The 27,132-nt window shown below is 46.1% G+C and overlaps 2 protein-coding genes across 4 annotated transcripts in view; one reads left to right on the forward strand and one right to left on the reverse strand.

Moving 5' to 3' along the window:
* The window catches only part of CHRNB3 (cholinergic receptor nicotinic beta 3 subunit), a 35,542-nt gene extending 27,011 nt beyond the window's left edge, over positions 1 to 8,531 (forward strand). The window contains exon 6 of the mRNA XM_070781497.1: positions 1,364 to 8,531. Coding sequence (XP_070637598.1) covers positions 1,364 to 1,498 — 135 coding nt within the window. The 3' untranslated portion in view covers positions 1,499 to 8,531. The remainder of the gene's footprint in view (positions 1 to 1,363) is intronic.
* A 3,649-nt stretch (positions 8,532 to 12,180) lies between these two features.
* Positions 12,181 to 26,806, reverse strand: CHRNA6 (cholinergic receptor nicotinic alpha 6 subunit). 3 transcript variants are annotated; one of them, XM_070781498.1, is made up of 6 exons: positions 26,385 to 26,806; positions 23,827 to 23,966; positions 17,981 to 18,025; positions 16,768 to 16,877; positions 15,689 to 16,667; positions 12,181 to 13,408 (listed from the first exon to the last, which is right to left on the reverse strand). In XM_070781498.1, exons 1-6 carry the CDS (start codon positions 26,461 to 26,463, stop codon positions 13,277 to 13,279), a joined length of 1,485 nt encoding a protein of 494 aa, XP_070637599.1. In that variant the 5' UTR covers positions 26,464 to 26,806; the 3' UTR covers positions 12,181 to 13,276. The 3 variants fall into 3 exon arrangements, with proteins under 3 accessions (XP_070637599.1, XP_019808893.2, XP_070637600.1); XM_019953334.2 differs by having other exon boundaries at positions 26,537 to 26,687; XM_070781499.1 differs by lacking the exons at positions 23,827 to 23,966; positions 26,385 to 26,806 and adding an exon at positions 19,434 to 20,833.
* Between the last annotated feature and the right edge of the window lie 326 nt (positions 26,807 to 27,132).

The raw sequence follows: 27,132 nt of genomic DNA on the forward strand, positions 1-27,132 counted from the left end.
GATCTCTGTGTCTGCGTCTCCATTAAAGTGAAGTGAAAGTCGCTCAGTCGTGTCTGACTCTGCGACCCCATGGACTATAGAGCCCATGGAATTCTCCAGGCCAGAATACTGTAGTGGGTAGCCTTTCCTATCTCCAGCGGATCTTCCCAACCCAGGGATTGAACCCAGGTCTCCCGCGTTGCAGGTAGATTCTTTACCAGCTGAGCCACCAGAGAGGTCTCCATTGCTGCCCTGCAAATAGGTTCGTCAGTACCGTCTTTCTAGATTCCATATATATGCGTTAATATATGTTATTTGCTGCTGCTGCTAAGTCGCTTCAGTTGTGTCCAACTCTGTGAGACACCATAGATGTCAGCCCACCAGGCTCCCCGGTCCCTGGGATTCTCCAGGCAAGAACACTGGAGTGGGTTGCCATTTCCTTCTCCAATGCATGAAAGTGAAAATGAAAGTGAAGTCACTCAGTCATGTCCGACTCTTAGCGACCCCATGGACTGCAGCCTACCAGGCTCCTCTGTCCATGGAATTTTCCAGGCAAGAGTACTGGAGTGGGTAGCCATTGCCTTCTTCCATATGTTATTTGACACTTAACATTTTCACCTTCTTTGTGGTTTTCCCTAAGGCTTTATTTCTAAACCTCTACGTGCACAATATTTTCAAGTTCTACATCAGCATCTATGTTCCTTCTAGAACAGCAGGCATCCTGCTCAGCACTGTCTTTACCAAATCCCCAGGTAGTAGAAATGGGACCTTTATTTTCCCTTGAAAGACCTCTGGCCTGGTCTCTGAGACTCCCCCAGCCCGCAGCTTGTCCTGGTCTGACCTGGCCCTCCCAGGCTGCAGACCAGTCTCCCAACCTCCCTTCCTCCAGAGGGACTGGGTCTCCTCTGTCCCTCACCACTTCCTGTCATCTCCTCCAGGAGTGTCCCCCATAGCCCTACCCAGCTGTGGAGTGGGGGAAAAGAGGCCACTGAAATAAGTGACCCCCAAAATCCTTAATTTATAAATCTGTGCTATATTTCCTATGCCATAACAGGAAGCATTGCAGTAGGAGATGCTGGCTTTTTATTTGGGTAAAAATCAGGCTTTTTCCGTTTTAGTCAGTACCATTTACAACTGCATCAGTGATTCTGTTATTTCTATTTTACCTCCTTGATGTTGATGAAAGCGTTTCCCTGAACTTGAGCTACACGCCGTTTTCTTGGGCACCAACCATGAGGTCCCAGGAAGTCGATGTCTCGGGGGAGGTGTCAGGTGCGTTTGGAAAACTGCAGGGCTGTGATCCGAATAGGATTCCTTTGAAGTCCCTGAACTCAGAACAGCCGTGCAGCATCCTGAATGGAAGGTGTCCTTTTCTCTTCCGCAGGTGGTGCAAGACTGGAAGTTCGCAGCTCAAGTTCTCGACCGGATCTTCCTGTGGCTCTTTCTGATCGCATCTGTCACCGGCTCGGTTCTGATTTTCACCCCTGCTTTGAAGATGTGGCTACACAGTTACCATTAGGAGCAGGAATCCAGAGCGATCTAACACACGCCCCTAAAGACAGAATCACACCTTAGAGCTGACATCCAGTCCCCATGTGTATACAGCATGCAAACCCACGTGCTCGTCAGGAGGCCCCGAGGGTGGACAGTGTCTTGTGTCGTCCTCAGAGAGGCTGAACCTCGGTTGCCATGACAGCGAGTTGGGTGTCAATTAAGCAGATCCTCCCCCGGACCCCGGCTTTGGCCTCCGCAGACATTCAAGGAGAAATTGTGAGTCTGGGCCTGAGATCACGAGCCTGTGACACACAAGGGCGGTTGCTGTGTTTCGCCAAGAACTCCAGAAAAGGGAAGACTCCAGCATGGGCTGGTGTCCTTGGTGGTTTTGCCCGGCTGCCAGCTGGCACTGGCATTGTGGCCATTGCTTCTGTAGCCATGCGCCTGCCCTGCGGGTGAGCTGTTTGGGGCATCACACGGGTACCAGGGCAACCCCAGGCACGGCACACCTGTCATTACTAAGACTCCAGGAAGACTGGTGACTCAAGTCCCCCAAACCTGGCATTCGTTCTGCGTGGTCTGGCTCGAATGTGGGCCACCTTTAAGCCGGGTTCCTCGTGGCTCCTTCATAGGCTCACGACGGTGTTCAGGTGGTCACGCCAGAGGCTGCTGTGGAGTAGGACTTGCTGTAAGGCCATAGCAAAATAACTTGCAGTAGAAACAGTGTCATCGGCTGCCAGGAGGGCAGTTATTATACCCATTCTCTTTTCCTAGAAAACTGAAATTCTGAACGTGCTCTGATAATGGTTTTTTTATGTCCCCTCATCTAATCTAACCCATATCAGCAGCATCCTCTGGGCTGCTCACCCAGTTTTTTCTCTCTCCCTCCCCTCTCTGCTTGCTGCTTCTTCCTCTGAGAACACTTCAGTTCTACTCTCTTAGCAAATTTCAGTTATACAAAGCAGTGTTATCAACAGTGGTCACCATATTTTATATTAGATCCTCTGACCTTATTCATCTTGTAACCCAAAGTGTGTGGCCTTTTACCAACCTCTCCCCATTTCCCCACCCCCCAGCCCCTGGCAACCACTTCCCTCTCTCTGTTTCCAAGAGTTCAAGTTTTTTTTTTTTCCCCTAGATTCCACGTATGAATGAGATCATGCAGTATTGTCTTTCCCTGTCTGCCTTATTTCAAAGCAACATGTCCTCTGGGTTCATCTATATTGTTGCACATGACAGGATTTCCTTCTTTTTATGAATTGCATTCCATTACGTATATATCACATTGGCTTTATCCATTAATCTGTGGACAGACAGACAAGTAAGTTGTTCCATGTCTTGAGTGTTGTCAGTAATGCTGCAGTGAACATGAGGGTACAGATATCACTTTGAGAGAATTATTTCGTTTCCAGGAGTGGGGTTGCTGGAATGTATTCTCCACATTCCCGTCCACATTTGTTGTCTCTTGTCTTGCTTATGACAACCATCCTAATAAGCACAAGGTGATCCCTCCAGGTGGTGGGTTTTTTTTTTTGTTGTTATTTATTTGGCTGCGCTGGGTCTTAGTCGTGGCATGCAGGGTCTTCGTTGCTCATGTGAGGTCTTTCACTGCAGCGCACGGACCCTCCAGTTGTGGTCACAGGCCCAGTAGTTGCCTGTGGTATGCGGAATCTTTGTTCCCTGACCAGGGATCAAACCCACCTCCCCTGCATTGCAAGGTGGAATCTTAACCACTCGACCAGCAGGGAAGCCCCTCGCTGTGGTTTTGATTTGCGTTCCCCTGATGCTGAGCACCTCTCATCTACGTGCTGGCCATCAGATTGCCGTCTTCGGAAACGTATCTCTTCAGATCCTTGACCCATTTTTAAACTGGGTTGTTTGGGTTTTTGCCGCTGAGATGGTCCTTGCATATTTTGAATAGAAGCCTCTTACTGAATGTCTGTTTTGCGAACATCTCCTCCCCTTCTGTAGGTTGCCTTTCATACTGATGGTTCCCTTTGCTGTGCAGTCCCGCTTGTTCATTGCGCTTTTACTGCCTTTGCTTTGGTGTCAAATCCCAACCTCCCCCCAAAAAAACCCATCACCAAGACCCTTCCCATTCCGTTTGCCTGGTCCTGCCCTCTGAGAGCGCTCATCCCCCCCACCCCACCCCGTCTCTGAGACCCAAGGGAGAGGCTCACAGATTTTTCTCTCACAGATGCCAAATCCTGGATTTTAGCTTGAAATAGCTGTTCTCCTTTCCCAGTTCTAAAATCCAAATCCTTCTCTGGATTATTTTGTGCAGAGCATGTTTCTTATAAACTCTTTGCAGCTGGCACTTAAAAAATCCAATTTAATTATTTAACCTTTTCACGCAAATTCTTACCACCACTATGTTGAACCTGATTTATGCCATTTTGTTTGTGTTTTCTGTATGATATTTTCTTATTCTTTTTTTTTTGGCTTCTTTAGCCTTGACTGAATTTCTGTCACTTCTTCTTCTCTAATGATTGAAAGGTATGCACCCTTTCCTAGTAATCTATTAATAAACATATTTGAACTTGTTTTTTTTACCAGTGTTGAGAACCTGTCCACTACACTCTAAGCAAAACCAGATACTAAATCACTTTCACCTCCCCCCTTTCCTTATCACCTTTTATGTTTCCTCTAAATCAGCCAGAATTTAGCTCATTTTTCATTTTCTATATTATGTGTCTCTTTCTTATGAAAAATGTCTTGACAACACGTTTTATCCACGACCCCATTGGTGGTGGTTTAGTCACTAAGTCGTGTCCAACCAACTCTTGTGACCCCATTGACTGCAGCCTGCCAGGCTCCTCTGTCCATGGGATTCTCTAGGCAAGAATACTGGAGTGGGTTGCCATTCCCTTCTCCAGGGGATCTTCCCCACCCAGGGATAGAACCCAGGTCTCCTGCACGGCAGGCAGATTCTTTACCTACTGAGCTACAAGGGAAGCCCAACCCCATTATAAACAATTAATTGTATTATTCATTTCTTGGTTCACCATTTTTTTTAATCTTAAATTTTCTCACTTTTCTAATCCTGTTTTTCCTGATCCATTTCATTTCAGAGGACTCCATCTCCAAGCCATTTGTATAGGAAGTTTTGAATGTGTTGGCCTTTCTGAATCTCTCCTTGTCTTGGCACTCAGTGAATAATGTCTTTCTTCAACTCATACAAATATTCCTGTCTTCCTTCTTTTATTATTTCCTATCTTCCATTCTCCTTCCCCTTTCTTTTTGAAATTTCTAATAGAAGGATCTTGGTATTCCTAGATGTCTTATTAACTCTTCTCTCATACTTTTTATTTAAACTCTTTACATTGTCAGCTTGATGTTGTAGCTGACTCATTTGCTTTACCGTCATGATGTCTTCTTCTATTTAGCTCACCTACCCAGGTAGGGCATTGGTTTGTTTGTAGATAAATCATGTATTTGTTTTCTAAGAACTCTATAATTCTTTTGGATGTCACACCCTCTGGACTATCTTAAGGATAACAGTTGTAGTTACTTTAAAGTCTCCTTCTATTGTTTACATTAACAGTTTTTCTTCAGGGGTTAAGTTTGCTGATTTTTGATGCTTTTTTTGTGGTCATTTGACTCAAATATTTGGAGTTTTTAAGTTGCTTATTCACCTGACAGTTAAAGCAGTTTCTCATTACAGGAAGTCTGGCCCCAGTCACTTTTATTTACATCTTATGTTCTAAGGTGTGAGAACAGCTCGTCCTCTACCTTTGGGACACCCCTGCCTTCATGGTGGCCGGAAGTGATTGCAGGCACTGCCCTAGTTCCCTGATCCAGTGCACACTCTAGTGTTTCGTGTGTCAAAATGATCACACCCGTGAGGACAGGCTACGGAAGCCACTGTTGTCATGGACAACCACAGCAGCAGCTCCTCCAGCCTTCACTCATCTCCCTCACACAGAATCTTAGGAGCATTGTAGGGGTTTGCTGGGAAAAAATGTAATTTCTTTGGTGGTCACAATTCTCCTGCACGGAACCACAACTCCCATTGCTCTGTTAGGTCTGACCGTAAACCCGATCTCGTCTGTCCTGTACCTTTCAGCCACCCCCACCAGTCCAGTCAATGAAAGCACCTCAGCCGTCTTTTAGTACTCCTGTGCATTCTTGTTCATTTCACACGTCTTCCGAAATATCAGCGGGAAATGGAGGACAAAAAAGAAGAAGAAAAGGAAAGAAGCACATCGGCCAGCCTTTTATCCCAGAACTCTTGTCTAAATCCAAATCCCTATAGATGGGTCCAATTGTCCATGGCAACCGGACACTGAAAAAAATCTCCCAAAGTGGTATCACACCATGAGAAGAGTGGGGTCTATTTGAAGGACTGGATGACCTTGACTTTGCTGCCTGGTGGGTGGTGGATGTGAATGTAGACTAGAAAGATGGTTCTGTTGGGAACAGAATTGTGAATTTCCCAGCAAGAAGAAGTAAGGCGTGTCTTGACGTTAATAACCCATCCGTGTTCAGACGTGGCAGGGGGACCACGTGCACGCTCTCGGGGCCTCTGCAGACCTGCTCTGTTAGTCTTCTGGATCTTTGCTGAACTCTCCAAACTGCTGTTCCTTCCTCGAGGCACTCACCATCCTGTGCACACAAACTAGCCCTTCTCCTTCACGCCCAGTCTCTCCTTCCCTGTGCCCTTGATCCCGCCTCCCGAAAATGGTTCCTTTCATTACCCTCCTGTATTGTACAGTTTCCTTTCCTGCCAAGTGCCCAGATCTGCTCTGTTCTGAGCAGAGAACCATAGTGAACAGAAATGACAGAATTTTTTCAAATAGCCTGGACTGTGTTTTTAGACTTATTCCACTCGAATCACTCTCAAAAGCAATTCTAAACTTCAAAACAAATCACAATTATGTATTTTGGGTGTTTAAGTCATGTTCAACGTGATCATGCATTTGTTTTCAATAGGTATAAAATTTTATTCCACAAAATTGTATTTTTATGTGCATCCTGCACACATCAGGGAACATGGAGGCTCCTGGTATGACCTACATATTTATCACTTTTCTGCACATTTTGCTGGATTTTTAAAGGGAGGCAACATGACGAAGTAGAAACTAGGGCACTAGAAATCTTGGGTTCTTGACCAGCCTTAGGTGAGACATTTGCCCTCTCTGGAGTTTAGTTTCTTGGTTAATAGCCAGAGGTTATGACTCATGACCTTTGAAGACCTCATACCTTAGAGACTAAATACTGGACCTTTAACAAGTTTTAAACCACACAAATTCTCGCTGCAATTTTGTTCCTTTGGGAAAATGTAATCGGCTCTATTGCTGCTTTAGGACAGGATTTGCAGGAATACACTGTGATGAAAATCAAGAATTCCCAGCCTTAGTCCCTAATGGGATGGTGGACTCAAAGGGCAAGTCACTGTTCTTCATTTTATTGAGAACACTGTTGACTGAATTCATTATTTAACTTGATTTAGTTCATTTAGTGTGCTGGGTAAATAACAGTACTGATCTTGGAAAGATGCATTTAGATTTGAATTCAGTTTTAAATTATGAAAAATGTCACACAGAACACTTTCCCCAGCAAGCCTCCTTCTGACCATACACAAACACAGCAAAGGCCAAGCTTTGCTACGTGCGCATGAAGCTTAAGGCTCATCACGGCTAAACTGGGAGGCAATGACGGTCTCAAGTGTGGGGAAGGATAAAATTTATATAGCATGATAATCCTAAGAAAGTCACTGCAGAAGAAAGCAGAGAAATTTTACTTTCAAATGTGTAGCAAGACAAAACGTTCCAGCTAATTCCAGCAAGTGGACGTTTGAAGACCTGTTGAGCTTTCTATCTCACACGTTCATGTGTGTGAGCATGCAGGGCACACATGCGGGCACACCCAGGTGAGCGCACAGAGAGCCCTCAGTTACTCTCATCCTTCAGCGCTCTGCTCACACCCCCTCCTCATGACGTCATCACAGAACACACAGCCCTCCCTCCCTCAGCTCCTGACTCTGAGAGTCTGTGGAGTTTTCAGCCTCTGATATACAGCTTAGAACATAATTGTTCTCTATTGCTTTATTCTGTGAATTTTATTTCCTCAGCTAAACTACAGCATACCCTCTGTTCCATCCCCAGTGGCTTCTAATAGAGTTGAGTATGTGGTCATGGTTTAATTAATATTTGTTGATTAATTAACTCAAACCACAAAGTTTGGTTATTTGTCTAAAATGAGGACAAATTTGTATTCTTGCTCAGCCCCTCCCAATATTTCCAACTCGGTGTGTGCACATGTAATTTTCAGTATGCATCTTAAAGAAATCTTTTCTTACATTAAAAAAGTTCTAAAATGCTATGATCATACTTAAAAGAATCATTAATTTCATATTGAAGTTTACCTATCTCAAGAATAGCCTAACTTAAGAAGTTGCTTGTCTAAAGTAGGATTCAACCCATAGAGCTGTGCCTTTTAAATCTTTTAATTTCTTTCTTGTCACTGACTTCTTGAAAGGAATAGATCAGTATCCCCCAAGAACGTCTCATTTTTAGGATTTGTCTGGTTACTTGCTTCTGGTATCAGTTAGCTTTTCCCTGTTTCCTGTATTTCCTGTAAGTTGGAAGGTACAACTATAATCTAGCTCAGTATTGCTGGCAGAATACATCACAGACGATGGTACGTAGTTCCTATTTACCATATAAGGGGATATGCTATCCAGCTGTTTTATCATTCGTGTTAAAACTAATGCTTGGATTAAGGCGATCTGTCCACCTAAATCTACTGGTAATTTTAGAAGTATAGCCTGTGGCCATAACACCCAGAAAAGTTACTAAGTCTCTTACCTGTGACCTTGGTCCCTTTTAAAGATGGTCTCTAACCAGCTACATTAGAACACTATAATTTTCAAAGAGTAATATCTTTATGCTGAGGTAGGTTTTTTTTTTTTTTAGTGTAATCATTTTTTCTTGGAAGCACCTACTATTATGTATCAAAATGAATTTAACTAATAGCCATGGTGACTACCACTTATATTAAACCCGACATGCATTCCTTCTTTTCAATAAGACTTTCTATTCAATATGTCAATAAAATAGTAGTGAAAATAAAAGTAACATTATTTCTTTGTTTCGCGGACAATCTTAATGTTAGGTAAACCAAAAGCAGCAATATACCCACTGGTGTGCGATGTCACACCTCTGGGCAGAGTCACCTGGAATTAGATGTGCCCCTGAAGCCTCGGGGGTGGTCCTCGCCAGGCCAGAAGAATTAGGAATCTGCAGGGAAGTCAGCAGGAAGAGGAAGCATTGTGAAAACTGGCTCGGGCCACCTCTAAACAGCCCTGTGAGCAAAGGTGTGGTGGTTATGGAGTGTGTGAAGTGGGTGGTGTGTGTGGAGTGTGGTGGGGGTGGTGAGTGGTGTGTGTGATGCACATGGTGTGCGGTGTGTGTGGTAAGTGTGGTGGGGGTGGGGGGTGTGATGTGGTGACTAGGGTATGTGTGGTGAGTGTGGAGTGAGTGTATGGGGTGTGTGTGTATAAGGAGTACAATAGTTCTTGCTGAGAATCGCTAGCTGCACCAAAGGGTTCAGATCATAGTTTCCAAGTCAAAAGCGGGCTGGGCAAGGGAAGATGCCCCTTCCTCATTCTCCCTATCCCCCGCTGCACCCAAGGGGCACACCGCAGGCCTCTGGACGTCGGGCCGGTGGGACAGCCTATGCAGACGCTCTCCAGGCCCCCGGGTGGTACACCGAGGCCCCCGAGTCCACCTCCTGCGCCCCCCTGGGCCCTTCCCTACCCTGGACTCTGTCCTTCCTGCCTGACTGCCCCCGACAGCAGGGATCAAGCCCCGGTGTGTTTGGCCAACCGCTGCCCACACACAGCCCCGCAGGCAGCTTTTGTTTGGCTGACACGGAGACTTAATGTTTGCTTACTTTAGTGCCTACATTTTAAAGTTAGGAGATTTTATATAAAAAGCTGGATTTTTGGTTTATCTTGACAAACCAGAAGACCAAGCTTCCCAGACCCCATTTAGCGTGATGAGAAGGACGCGGAGCCCAGCCCGGGCAGATCAGCCTCTGGTGGCAGCGAGCAGACACTGCACAGTGGGCCCCTCGTGGTCGGTCTCTCTACACGCTTCAGCACCTGCTGATGGCCAGGCTTTTCTCCTCTGCCCGCTGTCTCCGCTCCTCAGCTGAGGGAAACGTGAACACATGGGGTGGTTAGGGGAAAAACCCTCAGGATGCTTCACTCGGACCAGGGACTTGAAATGCCAACAATGTCTGCTATTCCGCTCAGCACTGACTGATCTCACTCTAAAGACGAACATGCTGCCCGCAGGTTATTTGTGTCCCTAGCCCCTGCTACAGAAAGCTTGGACCCCAACTGTCCTGACCTCCCTAAACTAAGAGTATTTGCTGCTTCCTTCTACTACCTGGTTTGCATTCAAAGCTTTCTTCTTTCTGATTACTGACAGGGCTTCCCTGGAGGCTTAGTGGGTAAAGAGTCTGCCTGCAGTGTGGGAGAGCTGTGTTCGATCCCTGGCTTGGGAAGATGCCCTGGAGAAGGAAATGTCAACCCACTCCAGTATTCTTGCCTGGATAAGCCCGTGGACAGAGGAGCCTGGTTGGCTACAGTCCACGGGGTTGCAAAGAGTCAGGCATGACTGAGTGACTATCACTGACAGTGAGAAGAGCTTTTCCCTGGCCTTTGGGAGGACCTGGGGATGGGGAGGAGAGGAGACAGGACAAGTCAGTTGATTTCCTGTCTTTTTCGATTCCCGTCTCATGAAAGAGACTAAACTATCCAGGGGCAGGGAGACGTTTTAAGCGTCGGGAGGTGTGAGTTCGAGGGTTGAACTTGTTAGCTACGTGATCACAGGCATGCCACTCTGCCTCTTGAGCTAAAGAGAGTCACACTAAATAATCTATGAGCTCCGTGCCATCTAAGGCATTGATTCTTTCGGTCAGATACACAAAGACACCTCCATGCTGTGGTCCCTCTTTTGTTCAAGTGCTTTTTTCATATTTTTAAATGTATGTTGCTAGTTTGTTTGCTTGTTACAAATCCCCCAAGTGCCCCTCAAGGATCACAGAGCACCCTCATCTTCCTGTTATGCAGTTCTTAAAGTCTTATTTTTATATATGACAAGGGCTTAATATATAGTATGTATTTTAAAAAGTCCTACAACTCAACAACCACGAAAAGGCAACTAATCCGATCTTAAAAGGGACAAAGGACTTAAATACACATTTCTCCAGACAAGATAGACAAATGGCCAGTGAGTATATAAAAGGATGCTTACCATCATGAATCATCAGGGAAAAGCAAATCAAAACCACAAGACACTACCGTATACCCATTAGGCAGCTGTTATTAAAGAAAAGCTATTATAAAAATTAATAATAACACACGTTGATAAAGGTGTAGAGAAAATAGAGCCCCTGTGCACTGGTGGTGAGAATGGAAAATGGTGCAGCTGGTATGGAAAAGAGCATGGTGGCTCCTCAAAAAAACATTCAAAATTTATTGCTTCACGGGTGCAGTTTTGCAAGAGTTTGCAAGAGTTTAGTTTTGCAAGACGAAGCATTTTGGGGATGGATGGTGGGAAAGGTTGCACATCAGTGGGAATGTTAATTAATGTTAGTTAATTCCACTGAACTGTACACTTCGAATGGTTTAGAAGGTGCCCTTTGTTATGTGTATTCACCACAATTAAAATTTAAACAATGACAGGAAATAGTGACTTGGCTTAATAGTTTAAAAAAATGTATCAAAAAACAAGGAACTCTCTCTGTGAAGACAGACGAAACAGAGGCACTCTACTCATATGACATGATGCGTTAAAAGACTTTCCAACAGAATAACCTGTGCCTCGGGTACCAGAGCGGGCCTTAAGCCCCGGGATGAGGTAGACACGGAAGAATTAGCATGCGGTAGTGAGTCAGGCTGGGACCCGGGACCCTCTGCTGCAGGGCCTGCCCCTGGACAAACGTCTCCTCCAGCAACAGAGCACAAAGAGACTACAAGGAACTAAAACCAGCTGCGTGCGTGAGCAGCTGGGCAAATTCTGGACGAGATACACAGACCAAAAACCCAACTGACACTTCTGAAGAGTCGGAAGCAAAAGCAGGATACTCTGCCCCCGCACTCAGCACCGCCAAAGAGGTGGGCAGACCACCGAAGCCACCCCTCCAGTGGGAGCCCTGGACCCCCGTGGCTGCCCGGCGTGCCTCCAGGAGCGAGCAAGGGTGCCGGATGCTTGTTTGCGCTCCCTCCTCGGCCACAGAAACCTCAATAAAGCCTTGCCCGGGTTTCTCGTAGGGCCTCCTATCAATTTCCATTAAGAGAAGGTCAAGAACCCTGGTGGATATCAGAAATAGAAGCCGTAGTGTATCAACACAACAGAGGTTATGCAATCACAAAAGTTATACTTCACGACTGCACACCATCACTGAGAAAGGCTGCTGACATGATGTTGAGAAAATAGCAAAATATAAAACTGAAAGGTAAACCTGAGGTGTCCAATTATGTGTGCCTTTAGACAGGGACTCCAGTGGAAAAGGCAAAATGAAATTAGTTCCTGTGTCAGGGTAGTTTTTTTTTTTTTTTTTTCTACTTTAAAATGCATCTTTAAAATTGTTATGATAAGTGTATACAAAAAATAAAATAATAAGTGAGAGTAGAATAAAACAGAATATCCAAGGTTCTCCCTCTCAGAAAAAGGAAATACTCCGAATACAAGATCACCATTCCTTCGAGAAGAAACACTTTTATTTTCAGTCTCAGCTATGCAGAACAAGTGGAAATGGCTAAGGAGGAGAGATACCGTTTGGACCCACAGCAAAGGTTGCCCCAGGTCTGCCAGCCAGAGCTCACCATGCTCTGCACTGCTCTGGTTACATTCCCCATGTGACCCCCGGCCCTGGAGATCTCCGTGTTTACGACTTTTCCTAAAAAGCTCTAAGTGTGTGGACAGAGCCTATTTCTGAGTCCACGGCATGCCTCCCACAGTGCTGGTCACTTCTGAAGTCTCTTGCCAGATGAGTCTAATTACATCCAGGGGAATGGTGGAGGGGAGGGAAGGACTGGGAGTTTGGGATTAGCAAATGGAGTATATATAGAATGGGTAAACAGGGCCTGCTGTTCACCACAGGGAACTATATTCATATCCTACGATAAACCATAGCAGAAAAGAATCTGCAAAAGAACAGATATGTGTGTATGTGTGTATAACTGAGTCACTTTGCTGTGTAGCAGAAACTCACACAACATTAAAAATCAACTATACTTCAATACGATTTTTTTCAAAGGGTAGACCGACTACCTGCTGTTCCTTTTGACCAATTACTGTGTCAAATAATGCCGCAGTGTGGGCTCCACGTCACAGAGACAAGCACGAGAAAGCAAGCGCGCACAAGGTCACGGGTGCTGCCGGCGTCAGCAAGTCCAAGGTCCAGGGTTGCATGTCTGCTGGTGTCCGTTATACCGAGAAGTATATAAACTGGAGAAGCAGAAGAACACCTCTTAGCGTGGCTCAGCTTTGATTCCGTGTCTCACTGGACTGTGGGTCGATCATGTCCCCGGAAGCCCAACATGTACAGACAAGAAAAGCCTGCAGGGGCTGCCAACTCTGGGCTCCGGTATCAGGTCCCAGACCCTGGGGTCTTAAAGCACCCCTCTGCACCCCCGAGGGAGGGCCATCCAGGCTTGCCATTGGCAGTAAGGCCCTCTTTTTCTATCTAGATGGGGACCTGGTGGGAAGTTTTCTGTCCATTTCCTGGTGATGGGAGAATAAACACAGCGTCTGTACATGTCTGAAGATGAAGGGAAAATCCATCCTTATGAATGCCCTGTGTTCCCCAGGAGCGGCTGGAGAAACAGCCCTGCAGTTCCAAACACACAGACGATTATAAACACCCACAGGAACACCCTGTCCACCACCATGGCCACGTATTTCCAGTCGTCCTCTACCTGAAAGACAAAATGTCAAGCATCTGTAAAAACTGAAAACCATGGGAGATAAGCTCTGTTTCAAATATAAGCTGCCTCCTTTGCACAGAAGATTCGCTGACAATTTTTAAAGCAAATATCCCTACGATTCTGGTTAACCCGTGTCTCCTCCATAATGTGCACAGAGAACAACCGTTTGTCTGCAGACGGAGGGTTTGTGTGCGCCATCAGTCCTGGGGCAAGGGCTGTAGAGTCAGCAGGCTCCCGCAGGGCACGCAGGGCTTCTCCTGACTGCAAGTGTGTGTGTGTGTGTGTGTGTGTGTAGGTCACTCAGTCAAGTCTGACTCTTTGCGACCCCGTGGACTGTAGCCCGCCAGCCTCCTCTGTCTGTGGGATTTTCCAGGCAAGAATACTGGAGTGGGTTGTCATTCCCTTCTCCAGCCTGGCTGCAAGTAGCAGCCCTGAAAGAGCTGCTCAGATTGCTCCATTCTTGCGTTAACTGAGAAAAAAGCACAACCTGAAAGTTGAGGATTAATTTATTTTTAATTGGAGCAAAATTGCTTTACAATATTGTGTTGGTTTCTGTTGTCCAGCAACTTGAATCAGTCATAATTATATAAATGTAAGGCTCTCCCTCTTGAGCCTCCCACCCTCCCCCTCGAGAGTTATGTTCTATTCGTGGATTTTCTGAGGACTTCAAGCCTGGGAGGTAGCCTCTGAGATTACTCTGAGGGACTGCTCTGAAGAGGTAAGGGAGGAGCCAGGATAATAAGATTTTGCAACAAAGACCAGGTAGTCAGAATATCAGAAGATGATGTTGCAGAACATACTGTTGCATCTGAGTGCCACAATCATCCTTTGATGTTTCAACTGGCTAGTTTTTTTGCAAAACCTCCTATATATCCTGGCTTATTCCTACACAATCTCCTGGGATAAACAAGAATACTTAAAAAGAATGTATATATATATGTATAACTGAGTCACTTTGCTGTACAGCAGAAACTAGCACAACATTGTAAATCAACTATCCTTCAATTGTTTTTTAAGTTTTTAAAAAGGTTACTGTTAATCAAAGAAAACCAGACATCTCAAGTTAATGAGTTTACTGCTTTTCTATAGGTGGGAACAGGCAAGAGTCTGGGCTTATGGAAATCATTCCTTGGATGTGCACCTTATCTGTCTAGGGCCAGCATCCCACTTTCTCCATCCTGAGGCCCCTCAGGGTGCACAGCTGAGGGTGACGGCAGTGACTGATGGCTTGACGGCTACAGCATCCATTGTTAACTGATGGAGCGGGGACATTTTTCACCCACTCTTTTCATGAGCACCATGGTATCCCTGACCCTGCGGCAAGTCCAGGAACTGGGTTTGAGGCGGCAGAGGGTGGGGCATAAGCTCTGCAGGATGATGGTCCCTCATCAGGAGCCAGCAGCCCTCTAGACCCTGGCATCACACTAGAGTGGAGAGTTCCTTATACCTCTCCTGCCCTTCCTGTTCCCAAGCTCCAAGGGCCCTATCTGGTGGTCCTGAAGTCAGAGCAACTGTCCCCTAGGTTTGATGAAGGTGTCCTCACAGAAGGGAGTCCCAGGCTCACCTGCTGCTGATACCAACCCCCCCTGCACCTGTGTGACACGCACTCACTGTCCTCCCTGGCACCAATGGTCAGACTTCAGGTCTGCGATGTCCTTTCATCAGGAGATATGGATGCTGGCAGCTGCCATCAGGTCAGACCCAGACCCCTGGCATGAGTTTTCAGAGGCGCCTAGCTAGTCATCGTGATGGGATGGAAAGTTGGCATACATTTCTTGAGCTCTCTCTCTGGAGGATGGGGAGGTCTATCCTGCTATAGTTAGGCCCTGGGCAGCAGGAGCCGACTGAGTTGATGCTAAAAATATCCCCGAAGCTCATCCCACCAGCACCTGCATCCCTGTCAGGTCTACTGAGTGCGATCGGAGCTGCAGCATTCCGTCCTATCCCTCTACTGGCTCTTCCCTCTCCCAGCCTTCCTTAAGCAGGGGCTCTCAGTCTAACTAAACCAAGATTGCCCTGAGTGTTTGTTTTAACCAGATTTCACTTGAGTTGACATTTCTGGCGGCAAAGATTTGCTCTGAGGCTACCCCTTACTCCATCCCTTCACCCAGGGCAGTTCACCCATAACTGCAGCATCACAGAGCTGGATCTCAGGGCACCCACTCTCTGACTGTCTTGCAAACAGAACTCACGCTGGAGTTCTGACTAGGGTTCTATGCAGGGCCCCTAGGACTGCTGTGGGTGGACAGGCTAGAAGACTCATGCATTTACCTCCTTTGTTTCATTTTGGGTCTTCATGTTTTCCGCTATGAAATGAACACTATCGATTACATCTTCGACTTCAGGCGAGAGCTCCGAATTTTCAGCCATCCACTGTAAAGGCTGATGACTTAATCGTCTCTTGCTGGTGGCAGGCTCACCAGATCTATGACAGTGGCAGCATTCTTTAAGAAGTCTGGGCTCTTTGTGATGCTCAAACTTGACTTTGGCAGGCCTACTGGAGACTCCTTTGGGGTTTCTATGAGCTCCTGTCTCCTTCATCTTGTCCAGAGGCCTCTTCATCATCAGCATCTGGGGTAACAGCCGGAGGAAGACCGCCTTCACCCACGTGGGCATGCTGTGAGTGGTCGGGGTGCGATAGTGGATGTTTAGCACAAACACCGTGACCACGATGGACAGGGTGACGAAGATCATGGTGAAGAGCAGGTATTCGCCCACCAGGGGGATCACGAGAGACGTGGACGGGATGGTCTCTGTGATCACCAGCAAAAACACAGTCAGAGAAAGCAGCACTGAAATGCAAAGAGTCACCTTTTCACCACAGTCAGAAGGGAGGTAGAAGACCAACACAGTGAGGAACGAGATAAAGAGGCAGGGGATGATCAGATTAATGGTGTAAAACATTGGGAGCCTCCTGATGTAGAAAGAGTAGGTGATGTCTGTGTATATCTCTTCACAACAGTTGTACTTTATGTCATGCTTGTAGCCAGAAGCGTCGACAATTTCCCACTCGCTGTTCTCCCAAAACTCATTCATGTCCACTTTAGAGCCAATGATTAGAAGGTCAATTTCAGCTTTGTCGTAAGTCCAGGAACCAAATTTCAGGGAACAATTTTGATGGTCAAAAGGGAAAAAAGTGATGTCCATTGGACAGGAACTCTTAAAAATCGCTGGTGGAGTCCAGGTTATCATGCCATCGTATTTAAGAAGAGCTTTTGTCTTGCCTTTGACTTGGAAGTCGCCGACCGCACTGCAAAGTAAATCAGACACTGTTAGTGACTCCCCCGCGCTTCAGGTCCACCTGCACCAAAGGCAGCTTTGGAAAAAGACTGGCTGTGGGGTGCGCATACTTGTTGTAGAGAACGATGTCGGGCTTCCAGATCATCTCGGCAGGAACACGGAGAGTCTCAATGCCGTCATATTCCGTGGGGTCCCAACGCAGTTTATAATCATTCCAGATCTGCAGGAAATAGGAGTCAGTTTAAAAAATTCTTCACTTACTTTTAATATGTTAGTCCTATATTGGTTCAACATTTTTTTGAAAAATCAGTCATTCCAACTTATTCTTCCTTTTGCTCTTAATCTTTTATGCAGATTTTGCAATAAACCTATCATCTTACTATCTTTTACTATTAGAAGTGGATTGTTACTAGAGATTGAATATGGCCCTTTGAATGTGGAAATGCAGGAGACTCTGGTTTGATTCCTGGGTTGGGAAGATCCGCTGGGAGAAGGGATAGGCTACCCACTCCAATATTCTTGGGCTTCCCTGGTGGCTCAGTTGGTAAAGAATCCACCTGCAATGCGGGAGACCTGGGTTCGATCCCTGAGTTGGGAAGATCCCTGGAGAAGGGAAAGGCTGCCCACTCCAGTATCCTGGCCTGGAGAATTCCATGGACTGTATAGTCCATGGGGTCGCAAAGAGTCGGACATGACTGAGCGACTTTCACTTTACTTTGGTTTCTACCAAAAGCTGGGAGATTAAACTCAAGGGGAACAAGGTGGTTGAGCTGATTGGGGCAAAAATAGGTTATCCACTAGATATTAGATATGCATCTATTGATTATTGATTAGCTGATCAAGTTTATAGACTCAGTTTCCACATTCCATAGACTATGTTCAATCTCTGGTAGCAATCCATCTCTAATAATAAAAAGATAGTAGGATGGCAGGTTTATTACAAAATCTGCATAAAAGATTAAGAGCAAAAGGAAGAATAAGATGGCATGACTGATTAAACCAAATAGTGGGAATCTAAGCCACAGCAGAATCAAAGAGCAGGTAAGCATCTGGCTCTGGAGCTCAAGATACAAACAAAAATAGGAGACCTTCAAAGGCCGGAGTCAGTGAGAACTTTATCCCTAGGTTCTGCACCTGAAGTTTGCAGCCAGGCAGCTGTTACCAGATTGAAGTTTGGGCTTTGGAGATAGACACTATTTTATTCTCTGTCATAAACTGGAGATGGAAAGAGGGAGTTCTAGTGGGTTTTATCCACTGGACATTGTTAAACTGACACGTCAGTGACATAGTTCCCAGAGAAGCGTAAGTGACATAGACACATACGTGACGTAGCCACAGGTTGGTTTCCATGATCTGGTTTACTTCATCCTGGGAAGAGGAAACAATGTTTTTTTTTAGCCTCAAATGTACCTGCTAAGAGAAGTGAATCTTAGAGCAAAAATCACAGCTAGAAAGAGCTGAGCTGAGTTCATGCTAATGGAGGAAAACAAAGAAGACTGAAAAGGCAACTTATAAAAATCAACCAGAAATACAATATTTCCACACTGGTCCCCACCCTGTTGACTTCGAAAGGAAATGTGGCTTTACAACTGTCTTTCAAATCTGATTGAAGCTTCACTTTTTCTGTGAAGGCTTTCTGACCTCTGCAGCCCACAAAGCCTTCTGATCTCATGAAAGAAAAGAAGGGAGAGAATGGAGAGTGGGAGGAGGGAGGGGCCATCCAGCAGATGGTGGAGGGCTTCATTGTTTTGTGATCTTTTTCCCCGGCTGTGCCCCAGCACCCTCTAGGCTCTCAGTCCTGAGTCCAGCCACCCCTCAAGGTGTCAGCTCAGCTCACCATGGAGCCTTTCAGCTGGATCCTGCCACTCCCCACAACACATCTCTCACTCCTGCCCAAGCCACTGCTGATTGCTTCACTCATTCATTAACAAATATTTATTGAGTACCTACTATGTGCTCTATAAATGCTGGGGTTACAGAAATAACCAGGATTGGAAAATACCCCTACCTATGTGTGTCTGATGGAGAAGGGAATGGCAACCCACTCCAGTATTCTTGCCTGGGAAATCCCATGGACAGAGGAACCTGGTGGGCTACGGTCCATGCAAAGAGTCGGACACGACTAAGCGACTAACACACACATGTGTGTATCTAAGCTATTAGCTGAGGAGACAGAAAATCAAAAATAGATATATGATACAATGTAAGATGCTTCCCTGGTGGCTCAGGTGGTAAAGAATCTGCCTGCAATGCAAGAGACCCATGTTCGATCCCTGAGTTGGAAAGATCCCCTGGAGAAGGCAATGGCAACCCATTCGGTATTCTTGTCTGGAGAATCCCCACGGACAGAGGAGCCTGGTGGGCTACAGTCCATGGGGTCACAAACAGTCAGACACAACTGAGGAACTAACACACACACACACATAATATAAGACAGTGATAAGTCTTACGGGAAAAAATAAAGAGGGATTGAGTGGTGTGTGCATGTGTGTGTGTGCACACGTGCATACACATTTCTTTTAGACAGGGTGAAGCAGGAAGGCTTCTCTGAGGAGATGGTTTAAGTAAGTACCTAAATGACCGGCAGAGGGTCACAGAGCTCTCTGGAAGAAATGCATTCCAGGTGGACATCCCAGATATAGTGTGTTCCTAAGTAGCTACCACCTCCCAGTGGAGTAGATACTGAAGACACATCCAGAACCTTCAGCGACCTCACAGTGCAATGCTAGGAGGTTGTTGATGGTCACTAGTGCAGCAGTGGGTTCCCAACACTTACCACGTTTCTACCCCAGACACAGGAGGACCTTCCAGAGAGAACAGCTCACAGCTCAGAGAGCGGTAGCCACGTTGGACACCAGCCTACTGAGGTTCCCTGAGCTGCTCTGCAGTTCTCCACGCCCCGCAGAAAACGCTCCCTGGAGACCTCATCAGCAACAAAGTAATGCAGAGGAAAAAAATTTCTCATCAGCTTCCTTCTCCAAAGAGGTTTGTGTCAAGTCATGGTAAGCCCCAGGGTTTTCAAAGGAGTTTCCTTAACTGCTTTCTATTGGTCAGAGCAGGCAAAGAAATGGACTATGCTTGTCCATGACTTTACAATTACCCAAGTCTAAGGACAGTGCCTTCTGCTCATAGGAGGGTCACCTTGTGACCTGCAGATTCCAGCAGGGGCCTTGTCAATAAATCCATCGGCTGTCAGTCGGGAGCGGACTAGCTCTGCAACCCAGAAAGGTCTCAGAGGCGACAGTTATAAACGTCTTCCAAAGACTCTTCCTCTCTGCCCACTTATACACTGTTCGGAGAACCAGAGCACGCCGTGAGCTAGAATGCTGTGTTCAGAGGATTAAAATCAGCTGGCAATAGCACCCGGTATCCCTTCTCCCCTCTGTACTTCCGCAGCCTGGCGGAGCTCCAGGTGGTGTGGACCTGTTTCATGGAGGGTAGACATCCCCAGAGATGTCAGCCAAATTTATGGATCAGGACCTGGTCGGGAAAGTCTCATTCTCCATCCAGTGTCAGACCACATCAACGGCCATGGGAACTGCTATCAGACAGCGCAGGCGAAGGAGGCCCGAGACCCCACAATGCGACCCTGCATTCTTGGAAACATCACCCTGTGTCTGTCTCTTGGGAAAATAAATGAGTTGACACCTTGATTGAATTAAAGGATTGGAATTACAGTTTTAAGTGGACTCGATTCTGGAGCAGTAGCAACAGTTTCAGAGGCTGAGATCAGAAAGGCCAGGTGGGCTACGTTTTGAAAGCCTTCCGTTTGTCATTGCAGGTATGCCAGGCCACCAGAAACACAGGCCAGGGGCTCTCTCCTGGCTCCATGAGGCGGGGCAGTAGAAACACTCCTACTCTGAAGATCCTTCAGTCAGTAAACTTTGTGGCCAAGGTCATTCTATGCAGCAGCAAACACACTTCTGTGTAGAGCTCTCTGGTGTTCTAACGCCAAGCGTGAGGCTCAAACAGCAGCAGCTGGCCTAGAATCTTCTAGAAGGGGGTTGGTAATTGCACGCCTGGGCTTTATTGCATCACAGTCACCCCCAGGCCTCACCATGACTCAGTGGCGACCACGCATATGGCCCACAGAGACTTCCGGTGCTCCGCATGAGAACAGGTAGCCTCCAAAATACTAATTAGGACTGCGATAGTGATATCGGACAAAGTAACGCAGAGGGAAAAAATTTCTAAAGACAAAGAGGGACATTAAGTAATGATAGAAGATTTAATCCTATAGGAGGACATAATGATCCTAACTGTGTGCACCAAAAACAGAATTATAGGAAACAGAAACTGGTAGAGCTGAAAAAATAAACAGATAAATCCCCAGTTAGAGTTAGAGATTCCCAGCAGCCAATAGAATTGCTTGACAGAAATCAGCCAAAATAGGGACAATCTGAACAACAGGATCTAATTGATGTATACAGACACGCCACTCAAAAACAGCAGAACACACCCTTTTTCAAGCATGAATGGAATACTAACCAAGATAGATCATATCCTTATCATGAGCCATCAAACAAACCTCAAAAATTTTGAAAAGCTGGAATCATAGTGTGCTTCTTACCACAATGGAATCAGACTAGAAATCAGTAACAAAGAGACAACAGGGAAGTCTCTAAATCCATGGAAATTAAATTTCTAAATAATCCATGAGTCAAAGAGAAGGTCTCAAAGGGAAGCTTTTAAAATACATAGAACTGAGTGGGAACAAAACCCTAATACATCAAAATATGACGGACACTGATAAAAACAGTTCTGAGAATGAAATTGCAGCTAAATGCTTACATTAGAAATGAGAAAGTGGGAAGTTGGGGCTAGCAGAAGTAATTTATTAAATACAGAATGAATGAACAACAGGTTCTATTGTATAGCACAATATCCTATGATAAACCTAGTGGAAAAGAATATTTTTTTTTAAAATGTATATATATTACATACATCTAACTGAATCACTTTGCTGTACAACAGAAATTAATACAACGTTGTAACATTTATTAAAGGAATGAGTGGGGGCTTCCCTGGTGGCTCAGCAGTAAAGAATCCACTTGCCAATGCAGAAGACACGAGTTCGATCCCTGATCAGGGAAGATGCCACAAGCTGTGGAGCAACTAAGCCCATGAGCCGCAACTGCCTACTCTGTGCTGCAGAGCCCATGAGCCACAGCTGCTGAAGCCGACTCACTCTAGAGCCCATGCTCCGCAGTAGAGTAACCACCCCTGTGAGAAGCCCTCGCACCACAACTAGAGCAGCCCCTGCTAGCCGCAACTAGAGAAAAGCTCGAGCAGCAATGAAGCCCAAATGAATAAGTTTATTTAGCACAGCCAAAAATAAATAAGTGCGTAAAATTATTTTTTAAAAAGGAACCAATGAACTCAATGCTAATTTAAAAAAATAAAAAGAATGAGTGGTCCCATCTAGGTGGGAGAAAACATCTGGCTCATCTTCTAAAATCAGTGTTTACCAGCGTATACACACTTCCAGCCTGGGCCAGAAGCCAGAGGATGGGCCAGGGCCAGCCCGGCCCCCTGGGAAGCATGGGCTGGAGAAACACGATGGGCGGGCCCAAGACTTCACATCCTTATCCAAGGGCGTCCCCCTAGGCGCGCCTGGGGCCACCACCGTTTCTCCCAAGCAAAGCTGAGCAGAAGGAGGGCTCCTCCCTGTCTGGGGCTGCCCCCGTACCCAGTCCATGTGCCGTCTGTCTGTACACCAGCGTCTCACAGATGGTCCGCACGCCCCTCAGGAGCCTGCCTATTTCTAGAATTTGGTCCATGTCCAAAGCCTCGCGCCAGCCTGCCCCTGCCACGCTTGGAGTCCAGAACCCGCCCCGTACTGGGGCATCAGGCCCCACACCTCCTCTGCCAGCACCTAGGTGCCAAGATTGTTCAAAATAAAGAACTCTCATCCTCCCTGCCCTTGAACAGGGTACCAATTAATTTAAATGAAGACCTCCAAACACCCATCTGCTTCTCAGGACTCGATGGAACCCTGTATAATAAGAAAGTGAACTTTTTCTTTATTCTGTAACACAGGAGACTTAGAACAATTCATCTGTAGAGTAAAAGAGGCACGAGCGTTGCGGTTAAACAGGCTTGACTGAGCTGCAGTGCTGCCCTCTGTAACCATGTGTCGTTAGGAGCGTGGCTGACCTGAGCTGCTGTCTCCCCAGCTATAAGATGCAAAGGACATCCACGAAGTGTAGACACTGGCACATAATAGGTGCACGACGAAGTCAACTCCTTTTGTATTCCCCCTTCAACTGCCCCTCCTTCGCCTCTTGGCTTCATAAACTGGTTCTAAGAGCATTTCCAGAAATACACTACCTTAACAGAAATAAATATATTATTTTGCCAGCAAAGGTCCGTCTAGTCAAACCTATGGTTTTTCCAGTAGTCATGTATGGATGTGAGAGTTGGACCATAAAGAAAGTTGAGTGCTGAAGAATTGATGCTTTTGAACTGTGGTGTTGGGGAAGACTCTTGAAAGTCCCTTAGACTGCAAGGAGATCCAACCAGTCCATCCTAAAAGAAATCAGTCCTGAATATTCATTGGAAGGACTGATGCTGAAGCTGAAACTCCAATACTCTGGCCACCTGTTGCAAAGAACTGACTCATTTGAAAAGACGATGCTGGGAAAGATTGAAGGTGGGAGGAGAAGGGGATGACAGAGGATGAGATGGTTGGATGGCATCACTGACTCGATGGACATGAGTCTGAGTAAACTCCGGGAGTTGGTGATGGACAGGGAGGCCTGGCCTGCTGCAGTCCATGGGGTCGCAAAGAGTTGGACATAACTGAGTGACTGAACTGAACTGAACAGAAATAATGACAGCATCCTCGGGGGAGCGGATCCCTTGCAATGGGCCAGCTTTGAAGGGCCGGTACTTCGTAGATTCTTGATTGTTCCTATTATTTTTTTTTTTTTCAAGATTTTGCTTTTTTTTTTTTTGGCTGAGCCACATGGCTTGTGAGATCTTAGTTTCCCGACCTGAGTTCAAACCTGGGCCCTTGGAGTCCAGCATGGAGTACTGCCCACTGGACTGCCAGAGAATTCCTTTAAATCCCCTTATTTACCCTCGTGCAGTCAGTGGGAATTGCTCGGAGCCCTCAGAGTTGGAGCCCCTTGAGGCCACGTGGTATGTGGTGACCCCCTCGCGCTTACCACATCAGCCAGCTGTGTGATGGCCACTTCAAAATACACGGTGATCGGGTCGGAAACGTTCTCCACGGGCCTGATGAACTGGTTATAATGAGCGAACAGCTTGTGAAAGAGCCTCTCCTCCGATGCACAGCCGGCACAGCCTTTGGGCCAAACAGAGGGAGGAGTTAGAGAAGCAGAGAACGTGCCCCCGGGGAGGTTCCAGGGCCTTCCCTCCCCAGGAGGTGGGCATGGGCATCAGCATCCACCAGGACCACATCACCTGGCCCTCTTGGCCGGGCTCCTAGCCTTTGTCATGGAGATGACAAGAGTCGGGCCTTCGTCTCAGGACTGGTGAGAGGATAAACAAAGTGTTGCTGGGAAGAGCGCTTCCAAGCGGGTGGCAGCTCCATCACTGAACAGAACTCACCGTCTCGCTGATCTAGTAATTGCAGTCCTGAACTTGCCTGGTGGTCCAGTGTAATGGTAAGACTCTTCCTGCCAATGCAGGGGACGTGGGTTTGATCCCTGGTCCGGGAAGATCCCACATGCCACAAGGTAACTAAGCCTGTGCACCACAACTGCTGAAGCCTGTGTGCCCTAGAGTCTGTGCTCCACACCAGGAGAGCCACTGAGAAGCCCACACAGTTACAGCAAGCCCACACACAGCAGTGAGGACTGTGCTCCACACCAGGAGAGCCACTGAGAAGCCCACACAGTTACAGCAAGCCCACACACAGCAGTGAGGACTGTGCTCCACACCAGGAGAGCCACTGAGAAGCCCACACAGTTACAGCAAGCCCACACACAGCAGTGAGGACTGTGCTCCACACCAGGAGAGCCACTGAGAAGCCCACACAGTTACAGCAAGCCCACACACAGCAGTGAGGACCCAGCGCCGCTGAAAATTAATTCATGAACTAAATAAAAAAAAAAAAAAAGAAAAGCCCTGCTCTTTCTTGTCAAAGGACTGATCTGACTGGCCTTTGTTTCTACAACCAGAAGGGTGTGTAGCTGGGGAAACTTCATCAAACAAACACAAATAGCTAGCAAGTTTATTAAGGTCTTAAGCCCTCCTCCTTTTTAAAATCAACTTTCAACTTCAATTATCTTGGAGATGTGTGAGAGTGCAAAGTTTCTAAGGAAAATTTTGCTGGAAATATTTTTTAAAGAACCCCCAAAGTTCTTAAGCAATAGCTCTTTCGGTCATTCAGTTTCAGACAATAATGTAATCATATTTCTTTGTATTTTCCCAAGAATGCATTAAATGTAGGGTACTTGCCTTCATTTGACATAATTCATCTCATTAATGCCCTTTTCCTATTCTTCCTCATAGAAGTCAAATTTGATACCTGAAATATTAGGCTATAAATTTCCCAAAGGGATTTATGCCCTGAAAGAAAAAAATTTAAGGAGTTGCACAACTTACTAGGCAAAAACAAATGAAATGGTAGCTGTTATACTGCTAAATAAAACCTGTTCTTTGCCAAATGCATTTGAAAACACGAAAACATTGAGATTTCAGCAGGCAAGAACAATTTTTTTTCTTGAACTTTTTATTTTGTCTTGGGGTATAACCGATTAAAAATGTTGTGATAATTTCAGGTGGACAGCGAAGGGACTCAGCCCTACATATACACGTATCCATTCTCCCCCAAACAACTCTCCCATCCAGGCTGCCACGCAACATTGAGCAGAGCTCCATGTGCTATACAGTAGATCCTTGTTGGTTACCGATTTTAAATATAGCTGTGCGTACATGTCCATCTCAAACTCCCTAACTACTCCTTCCTCTAGTCAACTATAAGTTTGTTCTATAAGTCTGTTAAGACAGGAAAGAACAATTTTAGACATAAACCATCATTGTCTGCCATCTTTATTAATAATGATAAAGATATTTCTCCATAAAACAGGTAATACAAAAATCCTCCTCTTCCCTATTTTCCTCCTTTAAGATTTTACTTTTCTTTTGAGACATTGCAGATGAACCCTCCATGAGTCTTGACAAGCAAATCCCTGCAAAGCCAACCACACGTGGAGGTGTGGCTTTGTAGATATGGACAGAGCAGCAGCTGTCTGTTTCTAAGTCCTAACTTTGAAAATGAATGACCTTCCTCTTGAGACATACCCCAGGACAGGGATATAACATATTTCCCCAAACAAAGGCAATTACCTACGAAACGAAAGGCTTCATAGATTGAGGAATAGTATCAGCTAATAAAGCACAGTTCTGAAAAAACATGTAAATACAGAAGAAGAAATTGAATGCATCCATGGCAAAGATAGGCAGGAAACTGTGCCATTGTTACTGTTGCATATTTTCATTGGGAAAATAAAATAAAATACGGTTTACAAAGTTTTCTTGTCCTCCCCATCTCATTCCCCCAATCTCATTTTACATGTTAAGTCAACCAATTAAAAATGAATAGGTTAATTAACAGCTGTGTGAGGAGTAACTCCTGTACAAACACTCTCCATATTTATCCTTAGAGTATCCCATCTCTGCTCAGTGGCGCACAAATAGAAGCGTATATACACGCAGCTAAAAAGGGAATACGAGAAAAAGCAGAAATAAAACCTACCTTTAAAGCACAGAGCAAATACACACCACCAGACACACAGCGCAAAGCGAAGGGCTCCCTGACCCCCGCGGGGCAGCATGATTAAAACACTCTGATTTCTTGTCCCAGTCAAAGGATTATGGAAAACAAAGAGCTCTCAGCCAGCCACTCACACTGGACTTTAAATCGCCAGAGTCCACTGCAGTCCAAGTGTCTTTTCCAGGAAATGAAAACCTTCACAATATAACACGGTCGTTCCCAACATCGGAGGCTGAAGCCAACCAAAAGGGCAAACCCAAAGGACTCAATCTGATAGCAGATGAGTCATCTCATCTCCTGACACCCTAGATCGCTTCTCGTGCAGGAGCGAAGAGGAGGAGAAGCGGGAGGGGCGGCCGGGCAGACAGCCCCGAGGAGGGATGGAAAACTCTGTCATGGATAGTGCATCTTTGCTGAGCATCTTTTCCCAGCCACAGTCCTGAGGGCAGCGAACACGCCTTTCCTGAGCTGCAGCTGTAGGTAAAGCGCCTGCCAGGTCCCAATGCGTGTATTCTGATTCACTGAGTTCTCTAGCCCATCGGGGCTTAACCTTGTTACCAGAAAACGTTCTAAAATAGGAGTCCCTGTTAGGTGCGGCTCTGGGAGGACAGAATTAATTTGGTTTTGTCTGACTTCTAGTGCCAGGTCCTTCTGAGCTCAGAGATGGTCCTACAGGGACTTGAGATCAGCCTCCTGAGAATGAGATGAATGAATACTGAACACATGATGC

Source organism: Bos indicus, chromosome 27 (assembly GCF_029378745.1).
Source record: "Bos indicus isolate NIAB-ARS_2022 breed Sahiwal x Tharparkar chromosome 27, NIAB-ARS_B.indTharparkar_mat_pri_1.0, whole genome shotgun sequence".
Classification (NCBI taxonomy): domain Eukaryota; kingdom Metazoa; phylum Chordata; class Mammalia; order Artiodactyla; family Bovidae; genus Bos; species Bos indicus.

Excerpts from the sequence above, each read along its gene's own strand:
- CHRNA6 (XM_070781498.1), bottom strand. The coding sequence starts at position 26,463 with ATGCTGCCCCGCGGGGGTCAGGGAGCCCTTCGCTTTGCGCTGTGTGTC. Across the intron at positions 16,668-16,767 it reads GACATCGTTCTCTACAACAA|TGCGGTCGGCGACTTCCAAG; the intron begins GTATGCGCACCC and ends TTTACTTTGCAG. Across the intron at positions 13,409-15,688 it reads CCCAAAATGAAACAAAGGAG|GTAGAGGACGACTGGAAATA; the intron begins GTAAATGCATGA and ends TTTGTCTTTCAG.